Raw genomic sequence first — 25,223 nt, forward strand, 5'->3', positions numbered from 1 at the left:
AGTCATAGACTGTTTTCTTTTTTATGTCCCAGAGCTATCCACTCAATACCGGTCGAAGACTTTTATTGACATTTGCAGTTTTATATTTTGTTTAATAATTATCATTTAATTAAATTTAGAAGAAGAAGCATCCATCTTTTTTAAATCTGTTCAACACACGTAGTTTGGCGATTTTTTGTTTATTGATAACCTGTAACTGTTTTTCTGGATAAATAAATAATAATAATAAAAAAACATTTTTTATATTCTTTTTTAAATTCTTTAGCAAAAATAGTATTAAATATAGTAAATCTATTACCTATACACGTATTTAAGTAACTGTATTTTTTTTTTAGTAACAGGCAGTCTAGCAAAAATCTTGCTGATGGGTGACAAATGATTAATTGAATTTGGACCAGATTATAAAAAGTAAAGGTTTTGATGATTAAAAAGCATTTAGATTTCTTTCTGATGTTAGTACAGATTTATTTTCGAAATCATCAGCTAGGGTGCTTTCCTAATGGGTGGATAAAGACAATGGGCTATTCGTCATAGCCTATATAGTCATAATCTAAATCCATTCTGTTGTTAAGGTGTGATGCAAGATCAATAGATGTTCTTGCAAACACTTATTATATAAAAAAATCCCTGCAGGGTCCCGGCAACATCCGCAACTACTACATAGCCTGCCAGGCGCCGCTGTCCAACACAGTGGTGGATTTCTGGCGCATGATCTGGGAGCAGAACTCCAGGCTCATCGTGATGCTCACAGAGTACATGGAGAATGGAGTGGTACTATATTAACATTGATTAATTGATTAATTATTATAAATAGTGTACTGGTATTATATGCGTAAGTAATTCGTTTTTATTAGTTGATGCAAACACACTAAAAGTATTCTCGACAGTGCTAGAATAGGTATGCCATGGCATCTCGAGAAAATCATAAATTTGAGGCAGATTCGGAAGTCCAAGGTGATATCGAAACTAGTGAACATTAGTGTGTTTTTCTACATTACTGTTTGTTTCCTAATTATAAAATTATATAGGTACCTACGTTTCAATCATCACATGTGGATTGAAACAGAAATTCCGACAATAGGGTGCTTGGTCCATGGATCTTAAACTTGCAATGTACCTACAGCTCGGTTTTATCGCTCGTTCATTCCTCGGAATGTCTGGCTGTTCGTTATCGCACGGTCATTTAGGCAGCCGAAGAAATCTGACACCAAGTAGTGTCGCCTTGCACGCGATCCATGAGGCAAGAACAAGAAAATATAAAGTTTTATAAGATGCAGTTCAAATAATGTAGGATTTAGAAGCTTCCGTGTCTATGGTAACTAGTGCGAGTGAGATTTTTTGCTCAACCGCCACAAAGGGAAGATCTTCCCGCTTGTTCATCTCCTGAGATTTTTGCGTCCCACTACATACAAAATTACTGTATTCTAAACAGCACACAATCAGTGCTGGTTTTAGTTCTATAATAAGCGCCTTGGACCAAATTTCAACGGAGGCGCTCCCTAAAAATAGTTAACTTGTAGAAAATAACGTGCGTTCTTTTATATCTCATCTATATGTAATTTTAAGGCGACCTAAAGAACTTTATTGGCAGGAATCATCACAAGCACGTAATATTTGACCTGTGCGAAGATTCACTAGCAGCCACGTCAATCACGTTTGCGCTCATTTTCGTAAGGTCCTTTGGTATCCAGCGTCTAGTACACTGCTCACGCCGCCACTATTAAGTTTACCAAATACATTGATAACTTTACAGGAGAAATGCTACGAGTACCTCCCCCCTTCCGAGGTGTCAGACAATCGGCGCACATTCGGTGACTATCAAATCATCTTGAAGAAGCGTGAGCAACGTGATAAGTACGCCATCTCCACGGTCCAGCTCATCAATCTTGGCACCAGGTGATTCCAGTTGTATTTTTAATAGTCCGTTAATAGTTCTGACGTGTGGTTCACCCTAGGATTGTACCACTTCAAATCATCCCGTGGATGTCGTACGAGGCGACTAAGGGATACATAGCTGATAAGCTTATTCCCAAAATGGGTTGACGTCAGGCAGGCATCACCTGCAAAAATGTTGAAATCGATGGTGTAATTGCATTGTCGAACTTCAAGATAAGACAGACAAAGATTAATTATTTGCAAAAACATGTTTGACCAAAAAGATGTTTTTGACCAATGTGTAAATTCGTAAAAGTGTGCTGTAAGATAAAGTACTCGATTCTCATGTGGTGTGCTACCTTTAATGTAACTGAGTTCCGTAGTTAATAACAACTGATTTTAGGACGTGGAGGGAAATCACTCACATGTGGTACTTCTGGCCGGCGAAGGGAGTGCCTGATGATTATGATTCGGTGATCGAGTTCTTGTTGGAAATGAGGAGCTATATGAAGATCTCGCAGACTGCTAAGGAGTATGACGAAGATGGTATGATTTTAGGTTTTAATTGTGGTGAAGTGTTCGTTTCAAGCATAACAAAAATTGCATGCAAATAAATGTGACACCAAATCCCGGGCTTCCTGGACAATCAGGAACTCTCTCAGATGAGAAAGAGAGAGAAACAGAGAGAGATCTTAATATTACGATTCTTCACCTATGCTTCCTAAGCCTTTGTAATCGGCGTCTTAGGAAAAAGACGGTATGTGGCGTTTATGGGCTGTTTCTTCTATTGAGCTTAAGAAATTGTGGTAAATTAAAAATAATAATTAAATAGTTACATCAATTATGATATATTGTTTCTAAATTATAAACTTTGTAAGCATTCGGCTATAACTCAGTTATTAATTTTAAAGCTTTTTTTGTATGTTATGTACTGGCTATAAATAGTTTTGCACTTCTTATTGCGTAAAATAAATTCTCAGAAATGCGACTTATATTCGATAAAATTCATTCCAGGGGTGGAAGTAATCTACGGGGATATGAACCGGTCTTCCTTCGGGAACTTGTCTAAGCTGCGCAGCGACGACAGCGGCTCCGGGAACGGCCTCAACGTATACTCGCCAGCGAAGGCTGAGGAGCAGATGAGGAGGGGAAATGTTACCAACGGGACGCTGGGCAGGATGAAGACTGCGTCGGAGGTTGAGGGTACGTCGAAAATCTACCTATATCTATTCTTCTATGTCTATACACACGAGTATAATCAAACTGTAAGTGGGCAGGTTTGTTCGCGAAAAAAGTAAAAATGGATGGAATTTAGCGAATTTATTTTTCTTAGTTGCATAGTGGACGGTTTAACCTAAAATCTTGTATAGGTTTCAACGCGATATATTGCTTAAAACCCGTGATAATAGTTATGAGCGGACGATTACATTTCTGAATAATTCTGTTGAGCTTGTATTCGCTAGAGAGGAAATGTCTCCTGAATCTGTATTCCTTGTTGTAGATGAGGCTTTTGTTGAATCCGACGTGGAATTGCACATATTTATTGAGATGAAATTTGTCAGTACGTAACATTATTATATAGTCATTCTACTAGGTTGGCGAATGTAGTGTTAGCTTAGCTGATATAAACTTTTCCTATATTGATTTTCATTTAAGTATGTATTGTGTTTATATGTTGCTTTATTTTTTGATTCATTGAGTTAAACCCTGGACTGTGGGATGACTACTATGCCACTTCGCCAATTTTAAAGTCTGCTATGTTTTGCTTTATGTGCAATTGAGAGTTGAGTTTGTGACTGCTCTTTGGAAGACGGCAGTAGACTTAATTTCAAAAAATTTTTTGACGTCAATACATTTATTGGCGACGTCAAAAGTTTACTTGAACCGATATAATAATCAGAATAACAATGAGTATTGAATGTGCACGTGCAGGTATCCGTCCGTGCGTGGTGACGTGCGCGTCGGGCGCCGGGCGGGCGGCGGCGCTGCTGGCGGCGGACGCGGCGGCGCGCGCGCTGGCGGCCGGCGCGGCGGACGTGCCGCGCGTCGTGCGCGACCTGCGCGCGCAGCGTCCGCACGCGCTCACCAACAGGCACCACTACATCTTCTTGTACAAGGTAACCTTCACCACTTACGCACTATTTACGGGTTTCGTCTATCTCTGTGCCAAGTTTCATCAAAATTGGCCTTACTAGTTGTTCGCCACGAACTTAGACCTCGCGAACACAAAATTGTGAAAATTTCAAAAACGGCTTAACCGATTTTGTTACCCCAACGAACTTAAAAATTCAATTGGCAAATATAGGATACCTTTAAAATTTCATCAAAATCGGACCAACGGTTCGAAAGTTATCGCGTGACAAACATACACACATACATACGCACGTACGTACGTACATACATTAATACAAAAAATGCATTTTTGCCCCAAGTGGAATTGTAGATTGTTTTTACTTGATACAATTAGTATGGATTGTTTTTACCTGAGCAAAGCCGGGACGGGTAGCTAGTGTTATAATAATTTGTACACGTTGTCTTTTATGTTTGTTACAGTTGCTCAGTGAATACGGCAACAAACTCATGGGTGGCGGAGTAGACACGATATAAAAAGCCACGACTACCACCAGGGTCGATGGTGACCCCCTACTTTACTTCAAACTGTAGATAACTACAGTTTCTTCAAGTACATGGACATCGCCTGCAGGTACCATGTGAATTTTGTGCTTTGTACATGAAGGTGAAAATAGGAAGGTGAATATATCAATGGAGTAAAAAATAAATGATATTTGGTCATTTGTTTTGCTCAATAAAAGAGAATATTTATACAACAGTGTTGCGATCTCGATTTCGCCCGCAATTTCGATATGCGAAAATATCTGCAAGGATGTGATAATATCAAATGCAATCATTAACCTCTCATGTGCGCACAGCGTCGTGCAGCATTTCATCGCTCACTTGGGACGCCTGATTAGATTGATCTAAATAGATAGCACAAGTACTCCTTGGTACGTCAGAAATCGCCTGCGAATCAATTGGAATTGAGTTTTAGCTTTACGGTGACAGTTTAGCTTATTTTTAAGAATCTCTATTGGCATAATGTTCCTAGCTTTTTGCTTTAAAAAACTTTATTTTTAACCATAAGATCAGTGTATTATTTACTCATAAGTATAATAATTATCTACTAATGTAATTTGGTGTTTCAGTATGCCTACAAAAAACTAATTCGGTTGCTCAGACCAAGAAAAAAAAAGATTCTTTTTGTTTTTAGTTCGGTTGTTATAGATTCGGTTGTCTTAATATAACTTATCGCCAGAAGAATTAATCTATCATAAATTCGAAACCGAATTCGGTCGTTATCGTACGAAGAGAATTATGCCGTGAGGTAAAAAATCGAAAAAATATATGACAAACTTTTTTTGTCTAATTATTTTTTTAATAGAAGTCAATGAGCGTGTTTGTGGAAAAGTGACTTTTATGAAAATGATTTTAACATATATTTTTTTTTCAATACTTTAGTATTATGTACGTAATGGACATTTGGTGTTCAATGCCTTGCCTGATACATACGTAATTGCCTGTTTTTTTCTATATATATATACACATCTGTTGATTACTTGAACTATATTTTTACTGTTCACAAAATTTTATTCAATAATAATCACAGTACAGGAGAGATAAATTATATGTCTGAGTCTCTCTTTTACTATAAAGTATATTATAGTATATGGATATATATATAATTAATTTTTGACAATCAAATGGAAATGGAAAGAAAACACAAAATTTTAGTTTTAATAAAATAGGTTTTATGATTAAAGATTTGTTAGTTTTTAATACATTTATTATATTACAGATTAATAAATATGTTTATTTATGTATATAATATTTTTTGTTTGTATAATTGACAATCTATACCAAGCCTATAAAATAAATATACCTAAGTATTAGATACATTATATAGTTATATTATATATTATTTTAGTAAAATATTACTATTTGGACTATACCAAAGTTTAATTATGCGATCTCCAAAATTGAACGCTCAAAAGAATTTTGTTACAATTTTAAACCCTGTTGTGTTGGTAAGAAATTTAAATTTATTTTGCTATAGTTAAAGCGAGTTAGATATAGTTAAGGATTGTAGTTAACTATATTTGTATATAAGACAATTTTATTTCGAACAAGATAATCATATTTTTGCGCTAGTCTAATTTATATTTTTAATTATTTCAGATTTGTCTTCATTTGGCAAAACTTTAAATGCATAATTATTTCATAATAATAGTTTATTTGTAGTTATCGAGGTCTGCTGTGATTCCTTGTTTTAAACTTTATACTTATTTAGATACTATATTTATAACTGAAAATATATTTTTCGAAATAGTAGCTAATATATTTTAACGAGAAATACACTTTCATATTTAGATGTCGCAACGAAAATATTCTGCATATTTAAAAATCTGATCGGTAAACCCTCTGATATAAAAACCATTCCGTATTAAAAAGTATATAATCTGTCTTTTATAATTTATTTTGATCAAAATTCAACTGAAGTTTACAATGCATCTGTGCATAGCTTTTTTGTAAATGGGTCCTAATGGATGTCTTTTTTCAAAAACTGCTTTGCTTATTATAAATTACTTTATTAATATCATATTGTTGAATTTACATAATATACATGTTTTATATATTGCAGAACATAATATGAAAGCATTTAAAATATAAAATTAATATTAATTGCACTGTTTTATCCCACACGTTAATATAAGTTTTATTATAAGTGCATTGTATAAATATAGACCAAAAATGAATATAAAATTATTAAATATATATTATAAGTTTTATTTGTTCGATGGTCCAGGACAATTAGGAGTTTTGTAAGCAATAATAGATTGATTATAAGATAATTGTGTTTTATTGACTTCTTAAAAACACTTTAGCACATGAAATGAATCGCAATAAACATAAGTTAAACATTAATAAAAAATTAGTACACTAAAAATAATATGTACCTAGATAATCAAAATTACATCTCAACTCAAAGGATATTCATATTTCTGATTATTTTTGTAACTAAGCGAAAGAAAATAATCGAAAATAAAAATTGTGACAAAAACCCTTCACTGTACATCATTGTCATAATTATTGACATTGACGATTGCAAATTCTTCAATAAGATTTTCTTTTATATCTTCTTGTATGGAATTATCAGACTCGATGTCAGCATCCAACGCTTGGTCGTCAACAACAGTTTGCTCATCGTGTGCTTCATAAAACACAGTTTGTTCATCAATTGAGCTAAATTCATCATAATCAGGATCTTGATCTTGAATCGCTTCTTCATACAATTTCTCACATATCAATGGTTCACGAAAATGTACTTCGGACACATTTGACATTTTTCGTTCGCTATCATTTTCGTCATCCTTTGTGATAGCTTCGTCAGTGATAGACATCACCCGTTTCTCATTTTCATCTTCGTAGTCGATGAATGATTGTACTCTTTCAGGATATTTAAAGTCGTAACTAATTTCTGATAGCATTCGTTCATGACGGGCGATTCTTTCGTGAGAGAGTTCAGCTTCACTAAGAACCATTTGGCTTTCAGTCTTGTGAATACTCACTGATGAGCATCCTTCGGCTGGAGTTGTTTTTGGAACATCTATAAATAATCCAGATGTCGTCTACAATATACATATGACCTCTGCTGTTTTAAATTCTAATGTAATTGTCTCTATTTTAAATTCACAGCTATATACACACATAGCTGAGAATTACGGTTCTGAGGTTTTTAAAAACAAATTCATTTGGATATCAGACATATTGGTAGAATTGAAATAGTGACAGATTGCTATAAAAATTACTAGTTTACAGCCCGTCTCTTTGATTGACTAACAATAAGACGGAAGGGCAAGAAAATGGCATATTCTGTATATGTATTTCTTTCGGTCGTAGACCAGCATTGATGGAAATACTTAGATATAAAGAAACTAAATCCTAGGAACTACATATTCATTATTCCCTTTAAATTTGATAAGTTTTAGAATAACTCAAAGTACAGGGAAAATAAGTAAATAGTGAAACAGTCAAATAGTGGTCATGATATAGTTACAGGATTAATTTACTTGATATACCTGCTTCTGATGTTTGCGAAGCGTCCATTTCCAATGTCTAAACAAAAAAGCAAACATTTTTTATAATTCCTCGTAAATGATAAGTGGTAATACACTAATTACTTAAATATTTTTTTTGCAAATTGGATTTAGCGGATGGAATTACCTAATATACTTCTTTGCAAGTCATAGCTAGGCTATAAAATTATACAGTTGTTGACTTATACTTGGCGATAGTAATCGCCATGTCAAAAGCCTAATTGAGCTCCACCATACAGTGTAGTAGGGGCATTTCGGATATGATAATAGATGAGAAATGATTTGCACAACTCCACAGTCACACGGATTATTATCCGACATACCCCATTTAGCTAAGTTTTCTCGGCTTCTCCGGTGCTGAGGTGAACATAATCTCATCTCTGGACGGGTATTAGCAAATAGACAGTATTTTCCCAATTCATTCCTCAAAATTCGGGCGCAAAACTTTTAAAACATGGAATTTAGAAATTTTAGAGGTTCCAACACTATCCCGGAGTCTATTTAGAGTTATCCAGACTGGCCAGGGTAGATAACCATCTGGTGGAATCTTCTAGGCTGGTGTCTGATCAACTGGCTGCGTTGCGAACCTTTTTTTGTTTTAGCATCCTAGTGTTGGGCAGTTTTCTTGGCGGGTAAACTGCCATATGAAGCATTTGCGACTTCTTAAAGGTATTGGTGGTGGGAATAAATAATGAACAGAGCTCACCTCGGTAGAGAAACGAATATGGTGTCGTACTTTCTTCTCAAACATAGGCTTCGAATGACACAGACGACGCACACCATAGGCGCGATATGCTGCCTGCAGACAATAAAAACTCATAATTATGTTATGGTATGAATTGAAGTAAACTATTGTTTTTCTTTCACATTTAAAATCAGCAACGTATGTCGCCGCAATTTCGACATTACGAGTAGGTATGCCTAATAGCAATTTTTTCTCATACGTGCATTTTTCCCGGCTTTTTCCCCAGCCGTTAAGTTTCGGAGGTCAGGATCTGATTTATACTACGTACTTTATTTCTTTTCCACTTTGCACGGTCTTCAGTATCATACATTCGAGGTCGATACGCATGTACTCCTTGACGACATTACACATACCAGCACTTTGTTGAGCATTAGTGAATGACGTAACACTTATGCCCAAAAAGTGCTGTATGTATATCCAGCAATCTGAAACAGTTTTAATCTGGAATTAATTCGATAATGCAAATACTATTGACGAACCTGTATCCTCTTGGCCTTTTGATCGTAGTCCACGTCAGCAGGTCCAGTCGCTGCATACAGCTGCATTGTGTGAACGGCGGCGTTTGTAATTTCATCATCCTCTGGTTGCATCTGAGAAGAAAATACAGATTTACAGGTTTACTGGGGGAAATTGGATTATTACATAATGACATGTTAGTTGGAATTGGAATAACTTTGAGAAGATCCAAGTACGGTTTATAGTTCTTTAGTTGGATTAACAATTACAATCAGTGCGGGAGATGTTGCTGGCACATTCTACGTTTTTCAAAAAGCATGCAAGCAAAAAGACTAATTATTTTTTGATCAGTTAACTAGTCACTGTTTAGAAAAATCTCTGACGCTCTTTAGATAGCTCTTAGTCTTAGAAATTTTCTAAGCAGTTTTAAAATTCTTTATTCTTCTCGATCGACAATATTGTAAATTCAACCCGTTTTAACGATGACGTAAATACAATAGTCGACAATTTTATACGTAACAGTGGTTTCAAATAAATTATACCTTCTGCCAGGTATCATTAGTTCTTTTGATGTGACGGTAAAGGAAAGCTTTCCGCACCACCTCTTGCACCAGCTCCAAGTGATCCTGTGGGATGCTGAACTTCCTCAGCAGTCTCCCCATAAGGTTACTTTCTTCCACTAAAACATTTATTAATTCATTATTTTTACTTTCTACTTAAAAAAAAAAATACTTGGTCGAGCAGAAGAAATTCACAAAATAAGATCTTTTTCACTGTATCATAATTTCAAAATCAGTCTGTCTCACCGTAATAGTAAATCGACACCATTCGATTTATTATAACAGTGATTAAAAAATTCGTCAAAAAACACTTTTTTCATTCGACTGTTTATAAAGCAGACTGTGAAATTATACTGTTGATGCCACTTCTGGAAATTTAATTTGACATTAGATTCAAACCTCTTCCAGTTTCAAAGTAATCTTGAATGAGCTTCTTAGCCTTAGCTGCATCTTCGTCAACAAGAAAAATGTTCTTCAACTCGTCCTCCAGTTCTGGATGGCATGTGTGGTCACACACTTCTTGGCAAAGTCGACTAGCCACAGACAAATTCTCTCGTGTTACCAACAAGGCAGCCAGGTATTTTTCGATAAACTCGTATAAATGTGGCGGTTGCGCTCGAAGAACCTTAAGAAATGGTTCTTGAATAAGATGTTGTCACTAAAATTGCTATCAGATTTTATTCTTGGCCTATGAATACATACCTAAATATAAAATAAAAACTTACTTCTCTAGATATATCAGACATTAGCTCTTTCAGACCATTAGGTAGAGCGAGCTTGCAGCTCTCCTTAATTTGAGATTGCAATAGATCATCCATTATTATTACTCAAATATCTATATAATTTTGACATAATAATAATCTAGGCAGCTACGATAACAGTGTTTACATAAATACCTTAATAGGAAAGAAAGAAAAAGCAAATATAATTACTTAATTGACACGATCAAATTATTTTAAAACCTTTAATCTAATTCAATCTTCGATCTTTTTTCCCACAACGTGTATAAAACTTTGTAGGAAAAAAAGGATCGATATTTTAATAATAAAGAGGCAATATATGGTCACGTCACGTATCACAGAAGTTATTAAAACAATTGTAAACTAAAACAATATTTAATAGAAGTTGAATATTCTATCGCCCTTTGTCTTTTTATAAAAGTAAATATGTTACTACACAAAACTAACAAAACGCGCTTTTAAGGAAAATAAAAGAAAGCCATTTGTAGTGTTAAAAACATTAATGTGAATAACGTTTACAATGCTTTAAATTCAAAATACAGAGTAGTAGCTCTCAAAATGGAAGTACATGACGAAAAACATAGTATGTGAAACAAAACAGTATTTCATATTTGCATAATAACTCCCATTCACTCCCATTCACTTCGCAGATCTAGAAAGAGATGCATGTAAGTACTTACGCTACACACATAGAAGCAAAGAATTGAAAGGACTTTAAAATTGATTCAAAAATAACGATGTCTTAATCGGGTTAGCGTTTGCCAACCTGTGGTAATACTTTTTTATATTGTAAAATCAAATAGTAACACATGGCTTTTGGAATTGCTGTGAGTAGCAAGCTAAGTAAAATCAAGTGCTCCTGCTCATTCTTCGTCTGTGACGTCTGTGTGAGGCGTAGAAGCCGGTGCAGGCGAGTGTGTGGAGGATGGCGGTGCTGATGATGGCGTGCTTCTCCCATCACCTTCGCTCCTCGAATCTGAAGGATAACCATTCAATAAATGTGAAATTGAATTTGTTATTTCTTCTCGCTTTATCTAATCTTTTTGAAACATTTAAGTACGGAGAAGGACATAAGTATACCTATACCTTATCCTTCTCTTCTTTTTATGTACCTATAAAAATACTGTTTCTGCGGGATAAACATACTACTTAAGGAATTCATAAACTAAGGTCGTCAGTATTAGTAGGTAATAGATATTATGTTTCCATTGAAGCACCATATCCATCTTGGTTTTGCCATTATTCTATTTTCTTAAATTTGTAAATTAATCATTGTTTTATTTATAAAAAAGCGTCGAGGAAACGAGGCCATTCAATAAGGGCGTTAAACCTCGACATTCGTTGTTTGTTCCTGAATAACCCAAATTTGTGGCCATGAATATGTGTGTATTTGTAACCTGGAGCTTCATCTGGAACCTCTGGCGCTATTTCAATCAATGGAGGAACAATCTCTTCAGGTATGTCATCGTCATCAGTATCATCATCAGCATCAACATCAAAGTGAAATGGTATCTGAAATTCATATTTTAAATGTTAATCTGAGTCTAAATGACACGTATTTCACATATTTTTTTTATTTATTTGATAAATACAAATATTTACATTTTAAAACTTAATTTATTTTATATGTTTATAAAGTTTCAACCGAATACGGCAAAAATATATATCATTGAAAAAATATAAAAGTACTTTACACGGAATTTTCAACATTATCATCAAGCATTGATGAGAAAACTTACGCGGGTAATGTTACAAGTTTATGCATTATTCGTAATTTAATGAAATTTATTTATATTTATATAAATTACTGAAATTTATTTATATTTATAAAAACTAAAATATTTCCTTTATAGACAGTTGTGTCAAAGAAGATAAACGTACGCTTGCTGGGGCGAAAGAAATTCTGTGCCCAGAAGGAATTGGCGTAGTCGTTGCGAGCCCACCAGATACCATACTTGGTCTGGATTTCATCGTTGGAGCGATTATACTTGGTCTTGACTTCGCGGTCGAAGATATAATACTTGGTCTAGATTTCATTGTCGGAGCTATTATACTGGCTCTGGGCTTCAACCCACTCGATTTGATTGCTAAAAGGAATTATAAATGATTTAATTTCATGCAAAACCATAGAGAGTTGGCTCCATGAAGATACAAAAACCGATGATGTGGATGCTGGACTCGCTCACCGGTTACGTAAAAATTCAGATTTATTCCTACACATCATGTGCAATGTGCATCAAGCCAATTCCAATCAAGAAGTAAGGCTATTTGTTTTGATACCCCTGTAAAATATGTGACTTATAGTCCTATCCTTTACCACTTAGAAGTATCTTCCTTTCAAATTATTGACTTTGTGAATTATACAAAATAATGTAATAGGGAGGGAAACAATTTGTTTTGCCTCCGCCTAAGATACATACAGTCAGCGACAGAATCTTTCGCCACTACTACAGAAACCCTCCTGGCCATAAGTTCGCTGGGTCTTGCTGAAGGCGTCTTCGACCCATCCGGGATCACTTCCACGTGAGTTAATGTCTTCATTGGGTCATATTGTAGTCCTAATTTCTTACTGGCGTGCTTTTCGTATATTCCCGTGACGTCGTCCTCTTTAACATTTAAAACCTGAAAGTTATAGTTGATAATTTTCAATTATATCAGAGGCATGTCGATTTGAAAAATATCATCTCATTTCTTCCCGTGCTGCGCATAAGATTAAATGCAAAATACTAGATTGACAATCTTTTAGGTAACTATAAATACAATAGTAACTACTATTACATATATGGACAAAGATAGTTGTCTTGACTAGGGTCGTCCAGACAATGTGATCTTGTGTCTGCTTTAATGACTTTCCCATTATCAATGTAGATAAACCTTAAATTTGTAAAAACTATTCAAGCCCAAAAATTAAACACAGCATAACAAATATATCATAAACAAATAAAGCCTTAATCTTTTATAAAGGCTTATGTCTGTTTTGCACATTCACGCAGTAGACAATGAACTTAGTGAGCATTCATATCCATCTCACTAGTTGGTGCTTTTTGACTTGCAGGAAGACGCTCCAGCAGAATGAGCTTCTCAAATCTGAATAATTATAGATCTCGAACTTACTATAACAGGCCCAAGTTCCATGGTCCTTGAACCAGCTACGTCTAACGGTGGTCCTGGCAGATCCACTTTCGGTCCAGTCTTCTTAGGCTTCAACTTCAGGTGGCGTAGAAGGTTCTTGCGGACATAGTAGCCTCGGTAAGCTGCCTGAAAAGGATAGACTAATTTTATTCATTTCTTGAATATGGTAATTGTTAGATACAAGTACTTACGTTACTAGTTTTCAAGAAGAATGAATCTAATAATCAATAAAGAAAACATATATAGGTACATGTAGTAATGACAAGGAAATGTCAACTATGAATGCCGTAACTTGTAAGTACATTACAAGTTACAAGTACAGGCGGCATCTTAGATATGACCCCTATTTACATTGGCATTAGCAGAAGCCTAATTGTGGCGTGTGGTTCCGCCCTAGGATAGTACAGCTCCTTATCCATTAGGATTATAGACATCAGATCGATTGTAACTTTGTAATTTTTTTTCGCTGATCCCGGGCTTCGCGGCATCACAGCCCCGAATGCAAATGGAAATACACAAATGGAGAACACGAGAGAGGTAAGAAGGAATAAACCTGTATCTTCTGAGTAGCTCTGTTGAGTTCAGTATATGAAGGCTTCGTTTTCTTGTAAATCTCCAAAGTTCTTTCAGCCGCAATCTGCCAAGGCTCCTCTGGTTGAGATTTCAGAGCCTGAAATTAGTTCTACTGATATAGTTACGACATAATTTGTAGTGGCAATGAAGCTAGGCTAAAGTATACTGTCAATGAATATTAATATAAAATATTTTGCGAGTCCTTCTTGTTGCAATATTTGCTTTACTTTTTACGTCAATAAATTTTGTTTCGGAGGCGAAGATGCTCTTTTTAAGAGGTTAGAAGAACAATGCTTTAATAGATTTGTTTGAACAATAATACTGTTTACGCGTTGACGGTTATTCATGATCAATTAAAGTATTAGATATCTATTATAATAGCAGAGGCATATTACATTATACGTAGTCACTGTATAAACAAATTAGGCTCATAACTATAAGGTCATCATGTTCAGCCATCGATGTGACTAATTTTATACGAGTATTTATGAAGAGAGTGATGAGTGCTTATAGAGAAAGCAAGTGAAACTCAGATTCGTGGTAAGTGGCTAGTCTCCATGGAAGACAGACAGACAGGCGTGACAATATTTATGTACAGAGCCTTACCTGTTCCATGAGCTTCTTCCGGTACCAGTAGTCACGGTAGGCGTTCCTGCTGACCTGGCAAACCCTCTCCGCCATGTCCTCGTCTAGGTTAACCCGCGCCAGGATCTTCTTCATGATTAGCATCTCTTTTACCTTTTCTGTAACCCATTACAGAACTAATTAGGACAGGATTCTTGACAGTTCGAGAGTAAATAGTAATATAGCTACACAAGTGTACCAGTGGTTCACTATAAAAGATTACATGCCCGCAATGTGTGAGGATCTTAAACATGCAGACGTTCATGTTTTCTAGTGCGTTAATTTCTAACGCTTGTGTCAGATTTTATTCCAGTCGCCTAAAGACATCTGCCACGATTTTTACCACTACCTACTAGATAAGTCCCCACCTAATATTTCTAAATGAACAAACCTTTCCCGTCAACAGGTTCAAAGACCTCAATCTCCTCCTTGATAACCTGAGAGAGGGCCGAAGCCACATCTCGCTCCATGCCGAGCTGCAGCAGATGCTCGGAGACAGTTGGTCGACAATCACACAGATCATCTAGCAGCTTGACCGCTAAAAGACCGTGCTCGCGTGTCAGAATCAAAACTGAGAGGTAGTTGGTTATGTAGTCATATATCTTCTCAGGTTGATCGCGGAGAACCTAAGATAAATAAGTAAATCCATACGTTTGGTTAAACATATTTCTCATCAGTTTCTTATTAGACTAATAATAAGTATTATTCAGACAGTGATGAGGCAAAGGATAGAATCCCATTTGACCAAGCTGCCAGAAAGAAGAGCTGCAGCCAGAAGAGGGAGATACTGTGCTCAGATATTAAATCATCAGATTTAAGACATAACACTAGGGCAGCTACTTAGGTTTTGCAAAGGTACGGATAGATTTAACGGGTCGCCGTAAACATAGGGTTACCAGATAACTTGCATTCCAAAAAAAGATTGCGGGGAAACGGGTGACATTGTGTCAGAATAGGAGGACCGCTGGCGTCCACAAGCAGGAAATAAATAATAACCTCCCGTGTAATATCCGCCATGAGTTCCTTGAGTCCGTCAGGGACGCTGAATACCACAGAACACCCATGTTTTTGCAGTAAATCGTTCATTTTATATATCCTTCCTTTGAGACTTTCAATTTACAGCTGACATGTTGATAATTTGAAAGGATTTGTCAAAAAAGACTTTTTAATAATATTCTTCTTTTAGAACAGCCTATAAGAAGAAGTATCTATATTTTTTCTGACTACACTCAACGGTCCACGCTTAACAGAGTTTATGCCCTGACTGACATTCAAGGTACCTCATTGAGCTAAAAGCATATTTATTTTATCTATGGCTAAAAGGTTTTCTAGTTCTTTCGTGAGAAATCTAAATAATACTTGTAACTACATCAATAACGTCATCGCACGGGTACAATAAATAAACCTTCCTCTTGAATCACTAGATTTATTACAAAAGCCCGCATCAAAATATCTTTAGTAGTTTTAATGATATAGTGTTTTTTTTATTGGTGATCTTTTCGAATTTTTATCTGATAAAATGTATCACTTTTTTTCTCCCACGGGAATATGATAAGATATAGTAAACAATTTGTCAATCTCCAATGTGCTTATTATACAAATATAAACTAAATTATTGTAATTTTACAGTTTAGACATTCGTATAATCAAACGAATCATCCTTTACAAAAAAATGTATGATAAATAAAATCGGTTACAATTTTACTAATACCTTACTACCTGCTTGTATTTATTAAACAGTGTTCTTTGTTTAATAACGTCTAATTTATTAAGACCTTTTCGATTTATATGCATCTTACGTTCTGATGCATATTAACCTGGACGAATAGGTCTTGTTATAATTGCTATCAATATATCAAGTTCATATCCAGAACGTCGTGAATGTGATTTATCTTTAGACAATAATGAACCATAAGCCACAGTTCATAGCACTTAAAATCTAGTTGAAGTAAATCGTTACAAAACCGAAGAAGTGGCAATCGAATCATACATGGCATTCAGACTCAATCAGCCCAGTAGCGCGGTCGTCAACATGTGGATTTAAAAAAAAATTGATAAACACGTGTGTGATAGTGATAACAGTGTAAATAATAAGTGTACATGATTTGTACAAAACGACAGTCTCGCAGATAGACGAAAAACGTTTTTTGGATCAAAATAAGGAAACAAAAATTTACCAAACTCAATTCAGTTGTAAATAATCCCAAATATATTTGAATTTTAGAGTCATTTATGGACTAAGATCATTTAAACGACCCAAAAATAAAATTGGTGAAATTTGAGTTCTTATTGAAGACGATTTTAAAGCGTCAAAATGGAGTCCTCCACAGCAAAGGCAATCGCGATGTTGACATTAGGGTTGGGTAGTTTTATAACGGGTATGCTTCCCGCCTGTTTCTCTGAGAGTGCCAGACAGAGACACCCTCTATTCATATCTAGTCTTCTCTGTTTTGGGGCTGGGGTCCTTCTGTCTACATCTTTAACTCATATGCTGCCAGAAGCGAGAGAGAAGCTTCCAGATTATTCAGAATTGATGCTCTGTGTTGGATTCTTTATAGTCTATTTAGTGGATGAGATTGTCCATTTCTTTTATCAACCAAGTTCTTTACATCAAGAAAGAAGGTCCTACGGTAGCAGTGAAGAAACTGGGCTTTTAAGTTCTCAAAGGGATTCGAGAGATGGAGAATTGAGAGAGAGATGTTGTGGTGATGCAGATAACCCAAGGATGTGTCATGTCAGTCACACTGAGCCTTGTAATAAAAGTTCGTCGGGTGTGATCGGGCTGTTGTGTGCACTTTTCGTGCACAGTTTTCTGGAGGGACTGGCAATTGGTCTTCAGGAAAACGCTTCTCAGGTAGGTACTTATTTACCTCCTTGATTTGTTTATCCTACATTTTCCATTACATAATGTAAGGTCGTGATGAGAATAGAAACAGGAAGATTAGGACAGCTGAATTAAATGGAAAATGGCTAGGACTGATGCTGATTATAATGATAACATATGCAATATTTCAAAATGATAGATAGGTTTTCTATCATGTCTTCAATGGGTTATGAAGTTGGTTACAAATGGGGACTCACCACAGTGAACTTTCTCACTATAATTTTCAGTCGTGAATCATCGAAGTTCAGAATCCTTAGTCCTACTTTTTCTCCGCCACGTTGTACGGTCTTCGCAAGCTTTTGTCAGATCATTGGCACCGTATTCTTCCTGGTGATATCATTTTTTGGGTTTGCCCCCCCTCTGCCAGTTAGAAGTGCCATAACTAGACCTGACTCTAATCGATATGGTTCATTTAATCATGGTTCTTAGTAGAAAAATCCTTCAGACCAGTCGTAGCTTAACATAGGTCTTGTGCCTTTAATGGCTTTTATTGTATTTTTCTTTCTTGGCAATAAAGAATACTTGTATTTTAATGTATTGAATGTAAAAAAAGAAATTTATCATGTCTTTAAAAAAAAATTATAGACACATTAAACTTGATCGGTGTCAACGACTTGTTTTTACACTTTCTTTTGATATGATAATTAAGGATTTTTAGATAAGAATATGTCATACATTATTTACTTTCCTTATCAATAACAAACTAGACCACTTATGCAGTGTTTCCATATTCATCGACCAATATAAATTATCAAAACTTCACATGAAAATCCGTGCAGTAGTTTATGAGTTTATCGCGTACAGACATAGGTACAGACTTTTTATATCATAACCTGTTTTGATATACCTTTTGACTATGTACATTATGTACTTTTATATATTATTAGAAAGAAAATAAAAACATTGTAAGAAACAATAATGGTAAGCCGATCTGGCATGATAGGGACCAACACTGTTCAAATGAGTTTCTTTCGGCATTTCTTCTGAGCAGTGGTCGTTCCGAAATGCCAGTAGTTTGTAGCTTGTGAGAAATAACAATAAATATTGACGAGAAAAGTGTGCCTGTGAAGGTCTAATTTCTGAATAAATGATTTGAATTTGAATTTTATAATATGTAAGTACATCCGGCTTTGCTCCCGGGGAATTCTAAATTTCCATATTGCCTTTCAAGTTTTAAATAAAATAAATTTAACTATTTATAATTTAATTTTCATTGTAGTTATATAGGTCAAGATTAATAATCCTTTATTTTGCACTGAATCCATGGAAAATGTTTAAAAACCGACCGCCGCCTGCTCGACGTCAACCCTCCATGGGGATGCTATTATTGCCTATCAGCTATCGAGGCTATGTGTTTTGTTTGACATCTACGAGAGGGTAGGGAGTCTATTCTAATGCGGAACTTAAAAGTATCCATCAACACTCTGCAAACATTTTAAGGAACAGTTGGATACTTACACTATTTACTAATTTTTAATAATAATTTATAAATTTTCTTCAGTTCGGTAAATTCTCCGGCAGAAGAATTAGCTACCCAAGAAGTACTGGCGTGATGTTGTAACGGATCATGATATGTGTGCCAATGGTCTGACCCATAAATTTATTGCAATATGGTTATAGAAAATGTAAAAAGATGTTACGAATGTGCGGCTAAATCACCTGTCCTTCATCACGACTTTGTGATGGATAAATATCAATGATGCCTACCAATTTATCGATGATTTCACAATACACAAAAAGTGTCTAATTGTCTGGTTATCTTGTCGCTATCTCTATAACCTCTTGTACCAACTAGGCCATTGATAACGGCGTTACTCGGCGTTACGATAAAATTTTACCTAACTAAATAAAATAAATATATAATTAAAGATTTAAAAGACTCTCAATACGTCCCAGTCGTTGAGCGTGCAGGTTCAAAGCCCGGTCCAAATTTTTTTCTCAATTTCGGACGGTCCGAATTCTATTACATCCGCATCTAGTATATACATATAATCTAATAGTTTTCAACAATTAAAGACATTCAATCCACATTTCAATTATAAGTCGTACCTACGCTATGAATCAACTGAGCGGGTTAAATTCAATTGTAAACATTGAAGAAATGTTTTCAAAGTTAATAGTCGATACTTAGCTACCTACTACTTGTTGGTGATTCACGTTTAAGCTTATGAGGTCATCAAAATGTTCATTTAAATGTGTCCACATTTAAATAAACATTTTAACTGGACTGGTCTAATTAGTTTAGAAATAGCAGTGCATTGTTAGATACGGTTAGAAAGGAATCAATTTCACACAAATGAGGTATATACCATATTTGTTTACCAGTTTACTTTGAAAGAATTTTATTTGTAAATATAGATTAGCAGTAATTTTATCTGCGACCTTTGCGGAAACGGACTGATAACTCGGTGAGTTTCAAGGCTGATCGATTGAAATTTTTATTTTAAAATTATGTGAGATCGGCCTCTCCCATTCTGTAATTTCAATTCATTGCATCTCAATGCAACTGAATGAGTGCAGTTCCCCGAGCGAGACCCGTTTTTGGTTAACTGGTACACTTAGGTACTTACAGCCACTAAATGTAACACTCACTGAACCCTGCTTTAATTTTGATAATTTCATGGGATGTCGCTAACATCCCTCGGAGATAGTTCTCAATCCTCAAAAATTCAAAATCCCAATAAAACTACGCTAACTTACTTTGTGCGTTAAATTATTTTCTTTCAAATATTTGGTTGACTGGAAGAAATCCCTTTCTGGGATAAGACCATGGGCCATAAAGAGTTTATAAACAAACAAACAAAAGTTAGATAGAAATCCAATTCAATTTTAATTCCACTTTTATTCAACTTTAATTCAAATCCAATTCAATGCTATTTTATTTGAATCTCTATTTCGTTCGAATTGATCTTAAATGAAACTTTAATTAATTCCAGGTGCTCATCCTCCTCGGTGCAGTATGCTCTCACAAGTTCGTGGTGGGCTTCTGCCTGGGCGCGGAGCTGATGGCGAGCGCGCCAGGGCGGCTGTGCCCGCACATTGTCAGCGTGGCGTTGTTCAGTGGGGGCTCTGTGGCGGGCATCGGCGCCGGCGCAGGTCTAGAGTCTGTCAGCGCGCTGAAGGATTCTGTTGCTGTCTCAATCATGCAGGTAAATTGTGAAATTGAATGGCAATATCGTTCATCGTTCAATTAGAAAAAGTAACTAAGTATTTAGAACATTTCGGAATTGCAAAAAACTTAATTTGTATGAGAGATATAATGAATCCGCCAAAGTTTTTTGGCGAACTGTTCGACGACGGTGCGGTGCTGGCATTTTTGTTTCAGGCCAATTTTCAATTTCAGGCCCTGGCAGCAGGCACCCTGCTGTACGTGACTGTGAGTGAGGTGTTGCCCCGCGAGAGGGCGCGCTGGCACGAGCGCAGGCGCAGCGCGGGCGTCGCTCAGTTCTCCTCCGTCTGTCTCGGGTTCGGGGTCATGTATCTGCTTACGATGTACCTCGGTGAGAATTGACATCGTTGTTGTCAAAGATTTGCTTGTCTGTTATTTATCTGAACAGTCTCTTGACCTGCGTTGTGGAAATCGACGGCAGAATTTAAGTTTTGACGTCAATAAGTGATGTACACACTTACAGTGTCTTGTTACCCATTCGTACCTACTAATTCCATGTGTACACATCATAGAAATTCGAATTTTCTCAAAGTTACTCTCGTTGCCCTCGGTATAAATCAAAAATCAATCGTCATCAGTATGTATACATATAAGTATAAAGTCAATCTGTCTGTTTTAACGTCTTCTAGTATCACAAATCTCTCTCTCATCTGAGCGTGCTTGTAATTATTATTAACGGCTGCCACGCCTCGAATCCAGCTACGTTAAATAAATGTGAGTTTAAATTATGACGATTTGGCAGTATTTTTACAGTTTGACGCCTGCTTGACGTCAACCATCAAAATCTGTTTGCTAATAAGCTTTCTTTATATCCGTTTTTCGCCTCGTACGATATCCTAGAAAGGATTATTAACTAGCCGGCTAAGTCGGCAACCAAACGTCACGTCACAAGCTTGTACCTAGGTACGTCTTAAAAATTATAGGGAACCATTAGTACCTACTTATGAATCCCTTTGCTTAATAGCTTGAGGAACTTGAGGAATAAATAAACTTTTACTGCCTTTTGTGATATTTTTGTTTCTGCTAAGTATGTTTTGTTAATTCTACAACTATTTCGTTACTTGTCAGCCGTGATTTTTATGACATTTATTTGTTTAAATTTCAGATCACGATGCCTAAAACGTTCGAGTAGATAGGTATCTATTAATTTTAAACTTAACAGTGAGTTACTTACAAATAAAAGTAAAATTAGTGGTAAATTTATAATTAGATGAAGACTGCCATATGATTGAATATGATTAGTATGATAATAAGTATTTTATATGACAATAAAACAATTTTAGCTATTTCTGGTTTTTTATTTTATTTAATATTGTTTGATGTCAACATTTGATTTACATTGTCTGAAATATGGGTCTGTAAAAATAATTACATAAATTATAATAACGAACACACAAAATGTCCTGTAAAATTGTGTAAAATCATCACAGATTTCAGAATAGTGATGTCACGTTTTAAATGTAAACGTTGATAACTATGGAATATTAATGAAAATAATGTATATTATTATGTACAAAATGTTACATAGGTATAGCTTAAGAATTTTTTTTTGATAAATAATTTCAGTAAATACATGGCACTGATTATTTTGAGTAGCGACATCTATCTTTGGATGACTTAACCATTGAATGACAATAGGTTGACTATTCAACAACAGATGGCGCTGTAGTCAGTATGTTAATCTATTCGCTAACAGATGGCGTTAATAATGTTTACGAAATGAATAAAATATTTTGCTATTACACATTTAAATGCACAAAATAATCTCAGTCCACAAAATACTATTGCTTTATTACATTATTATACAACAATACAATATGGAAGCGACTTTTGAATACAACTAATAGTCATACTGAATATGGGAATACCTCGTATTATACAGTATAAATAAATGAATTAATTCTTACAATAACTAAAATTTAAATACAATAAAAGTATTACAAAATAGATAATAATACAGATCTTTGACTCGATGTACTTATGTCTAAGAAAAGTAAGTGCCGTTACATTAAGCTTAACAAAAAGTTGAGAAATAAATAAATATTCTTAATTTTTATAGGGGAAAGAGAGCGTGTTTTGAGTTGGCGTTATTTGGGTCCTTGGGCGACTGAGACTGCAACAAATGGGCGAATAGGGCCGCAATCCTTGTTTATTACGGTCCCAGTCGCCTAATAACCCATTATTTCATTGCTTATGTAATAGCGTAATCGAACCCAATCAAAAATTTAAAGGTTAACTCCTAAGAAACCAGATTTTTTTGATAGCCCCATTTTATGATTTACATTTACATGTAAAAAAGTAGGAGAAGGATGTACCTCCTGAAAATAATGTAGATTAACAAGTTTACTTATTACAAAAGCAATGCAGCAGATTCATACGATTCCCGGAGGTAACTATTACATAATACGTATTTCAGGCCACAAATACTGGCGTTAAAACTAAATGGGTCTATGGTTATATGTTTCTTTCCACATTGGTGTTCCACCAATGGGATATGCAAGGGAACTACGGAAAAGGGAACATGGTTTTTTTAATCAAAATTAAAAACAAAACACTACATTTATAACATTTTTTTTGAGGAAATTGTGATTTCATTGTGATTTAAAACCAGATAAGATCGAAATCAAACTGTTTTCGAAAAAGAACCTACAATGTACACTGAATTTATGGCAAATACAAAAGTTTCGGAGAAAAGTTTAAAAATAAAAAAAAAAACATGAAAATAATACTTATTTAAATACATGTACAAAATACGCATTGGAATAGCAATTTACATTTGCAACAATATTTAAGGCACTGTTTTTAAGACACTTTAAACTGTTTACTAGCCAAAATTGTTTTTATCCAACAACTAAATTCCTTCAGGTTGCTGACAAGAAGACTATTGTTTGATCGGACACAACGGATCATAGGTATCTTAGATTTACAGTTCTTTTCCGTTGGATAAAACCAAAATTCGCTTCGGAACAGCACTAGATAATTGTCAGATTCAAACCGACGTTCCGTACTAAAATACTAAAACAAGCGTAATTAATTAAATAGACAAAAAATTTTCAAAATAAATATAGTAAAAATACATCGACCGAGTGAAGACGTGCGCGCGTCATCGGTAACATAAAAGATTCGACGTCACTGACATCTGTTCAAAGCCAGGTATCAGTATCTCCGATCAGCGTTATACTGAACAGGCCGAACCCTGTTCTATTTAAGTTCCACTGGTTTGAAAACACATCACTATTAATCAGGTTTCGTCGTTCTCCTCAAGTTTTTTGTTTTTCCTCCTCTGCCGATGTCGTTCTTTCTTCTTGTGGGCTTGTTTCCTTTTCGGCGTGATTTGGCATTCGCAACCGGCCCTCACTTTAACATAGTCCATGGACCAGTCCCCCGAGCCTGGAACAGCAAAATGTCCTTCTGTTCTGGGATGGGGCATTTCTGTAGCTGTGGTATACCGCACTAGCGCGTAAGAGTAAGAGTATTTTTGCACACATCGAGATTGGTTATACACACGAGGGTCAACGAATCTACAGGGTCTGTCGACGACTTCTGGGGCGCATGAAAGTTCGTAAAGTCGTTGTTTGTTCTCGCCGGCTTCGTACAGCTCGACGTAGAGGCCGCTGTAAGTCCTGCCTCCCTTTTTGGCGACCATCTCGAGGACGGAGGGGCAGCACTCGACCACCTCCTTCTCGCGCCGTAGGATGGAGTTCATCTCGCGCCAGTGGGAGCGCCGCCACGCCACTGTCGCGTCTAGGTCCTCATCGGTCCTGGAATGTTTGGAATGTATGGAAATATCAGTTTCAACGCACGCATTTTTTTTTGTTTGTTTTTAGCAAAAATATCCCTAATTTTGCGGGATAGTTTCACTTGCCTGATGAAACTTCATGCATTACATATACAAATTCAAGTTATAATGAGTGTAGTAATTGGGGAAGCGTTGTGTCAGCTCTTAAAAAGATCATTCTCTCTTTACCACTTAGAAAAAGAGTAAGCAGAAATGATTCTTAATCTTCCCATATTATTTGTTACTGATATCAGTGTTATGATATATTATTCAAGTCATAAAAGCATCAGACATATCTTCGACTATTCACCGTCTACTAGTGGCAAGTAGTATACACGTTATATAACCTAATACCAAACATTAACCACATGCACGGTTCTTTCACGATGTTTTCTTCGCCGGAAGCAAGTGGTGGTGACACTAGAAATATACTTAAGTTTATCGGAGACTTTTAGATGAATATTGAGGTATTTGAGTTAATAAACATCAAACGGTGTTAATGGCGCTGAAACAGCGACAAATTTAACATAATAAA

General features: G+C 35.6%; 5 protein-coding genes across 11 annotated transcripts in view; 2 read left to right on the forward strand and 3 right to left on the reverse strand.

The window, feature by feature from the left end:
• LOC128675754 (mucin-2) overlaps window positions 1-6,782 on the forward strand; it is a 59,990-nt gene extending 53,208 nt beyond the window's left edge. For both annotated transcript variants that reach the window (XM_053755405.1, XM_053755406.1), the window contains 6 exons: window positions 634-771; window positions 1,754-1,896; window positions 2,279-2,421; window positions 2,890-3,078; window positions 3,808-3,992; window positions 4,429-6,782. In XM_053755405.1, coding sequence (XP_053611380.1) covers window positions 634-771; window positions 1,754-1,896; window positions 2,279-2,421; window positions 2,890-3,078; window positions 3,808-3,992; window positions 4,429-4,482 — 852 coding nt within the window. In that variant the 3' untranslated portion in view covers window positions 4,483-6,782. The remainder of the gene's footprint in view (window positions 1-633; window positions 772-1,753; window positions 1,897-2,278; window positions 2,422-2,889; window positions 3,079-3,807; window positions 3,993-4,428) is intronic.
• Window positions 6,759-10,680, reverse strand: LOC128675756 (uncharacterized). Its single transcript, XM_053755408.2, has 7 exons — window positions 10,514-10,680; window positions 10,188-10,413; window positions 9,771-9,907; window positions 9,252-9,362; window positions 8,734-8,826; window positions 8,010-8,046; window positions 6,759-7,537 (listed from the first exon to the last, which is right to left on the reverse strand). The coding sequence occupies exons 1-7, from the start codon at window positions 10,604-10,606 to the stop codon at window positions 6,996-6,998; spliced, it is 1,239 nt and encodes a 412-aa protein (XP_053611383.1). The 5' UTR covers window positions 10,607-10,680; the 3' UTR covers window positions 6,759-6,995.
• Window positions 10,681-10,929: 249 nt separating this feature from the next.
• Window positions 10,930-16,011, reverse strand: LOC128675755 (uncharacterized). The gene is made up of 9 exons (XM_053755407.1): window positions 15,854-16,011; window positions 15,249-15,483; window positions 14,840-14,976; window positions 14,214-14,330; window positions 13,643-13,786; window positions 12,949-13,150; window positions 12,410-12,615; window positions 11,926-12,040; window positions 10,930-11,504 (listed from the first exon to the last, which is right to left on the reverse strand). The coding sequence occupies exons 1-9, from the start codon at window positions 15,941-15,943 to the stop codon at window positions 11,392-11,394; spliced, it is 1,359 nt and encodes a 452-aa protein (XP_053611382.1). The 5' UTR covers window positions 15,944-16,011; the 3' UTR covers window positions 10,930-11,391.
• An 831-nt stretch (window positions 16,012-16,842) lies between these two features.
• Window positions 16,843-22,196, forward strand: Zip88E (Zinc/iron regulated transporter-related protein 88E). Its single transcript, XM_053755528.2, has 4 exons — window positions 16,843-17,711; window positions 20,678-20,890; window positions 21,085-21,241; window positions 22,016-22,196. The coding sequence occupies exons 1-4, from the start codon at window positions 17,172-17,174 to the stop codon at window positions 22,027-22,029; spliced, it is 924 nt and encodes a 307-aa protein (XP_053611503.1). The 5' UTR covers window positions 16,843-17,171; the 3' UTR covers window positions 22,030-22,196.
• A 12-nt stretch (window positions 22,197-22,208) lies between these two features.
• Window positions 22,209-25,223, reverse strand: part of LOC128675832 (uncharacterized) — a 180,375-nt gene continuing 177,360 nt past the window's right edge. For all 6 annotated transcript variants that reach the window (XM_053755533.1, XM_053755534.1, XM_053755530.1 and 3 more), the window contains one exon: window positions 22,209-24,671. In XM_053755533.1, coding sequence (XP_053611508.1) covers window positions 24,152-24,671 — 520 coding nt within the window. In that variant the 3' untranslated portion in view covers window positions 22,209-24,151. The remainder of the gene's footprint in view (window positions 24,672-25,223) is intronic.

The sequence above is a fragment of the Plodia interpunctella genome, chromosome 15 (assembly GCF_027563975.2).
Source record: "Plodia interpunctella isolate USDA-ARS_2022_Savannah chromosome 15, ilPloInte3.2, whole genome shotgun sequence".
NCBI lineage: Eukaryota > Metazoa > Arthropoda > Insecta > Lepidoptera > Pyralidae > Plodia > Plodia interpunctella.

What these genes read in the sequence shown, in the direction of transcription:
- LOC128675756 (XM_053755408.2), bottom strand. Translation starts at nt 10,606, where the DNA reads ATGGATGATCTATTGCAATCTCAAATTAAGGAGAGCTGCAAGCTCGCT. An exon ending in ATATTCGTTTCTCTACCGAG is followed by an intron (nt 8,047 to 8,733) that starts GTGAGCTCTGTT and finishes TTTTTTGTTTAG; the next exon opens with ACATTGGAAATGGACGCTTC. An exon ending in TTCGCAAACATCAGAAGCAG is followed by an intron (nt 7,538 to 8,009) that starts GTATATCAAGTA and finishes GATTATTTATAG; the next exon opens with ATGTTCCAAAAACAACTCCA.
- LOC128675755 (XM_053755407.1), bottom strand. Translation starts at nt 15,943, where the DNA reads ATGAACGATTTACTGCAAAAACATGGGTGTTCTGTGGTATTCAGCGTC. An exon ending in GAGCTACTCAGAAGATACAG is followed by an intron (nt 13,787 to 14,213) that starts GTTTATTCCTTC and finishes TATCCTTTTCAG; the next exon opens with GCAGCTTACCGAGGCTACTA. An exon ending in TTTCTTTCGCCCCAGCAAGC is followed by an intron (nt 12,041 to 12,409) that starts GTACGTTTATCT and finishes TATGAATTTCAG; the next exon opens with ATACCATTTCACTTTGATGT.
- Zip88E (XM_053755528.2), top strand. Translation starts at nt 17,172, where the DNA reads ATGGAGTCCTCCACAGCAAAGGCAATCGCGATGTTGACATTAGGGTTG. An exon ending in TTCAGGAAAACGCTTCTCAG is followed by an intron (nt 17,712 to 20,677) that starts GTAGGTACTTAT and finishes AATTAATTCCAG; the next exon opens with GTGCTCATCCTCCTCGGTGC. An exon ending in TTGCTGTCTCAATCATGCAG is followed by an intron (nt 20,891 to 21,084) that starts GTAAATTGTGAA and finishes TTTCAATTTCAG; the next exon opens with GCCCTGGCAGCAGGCACCCT.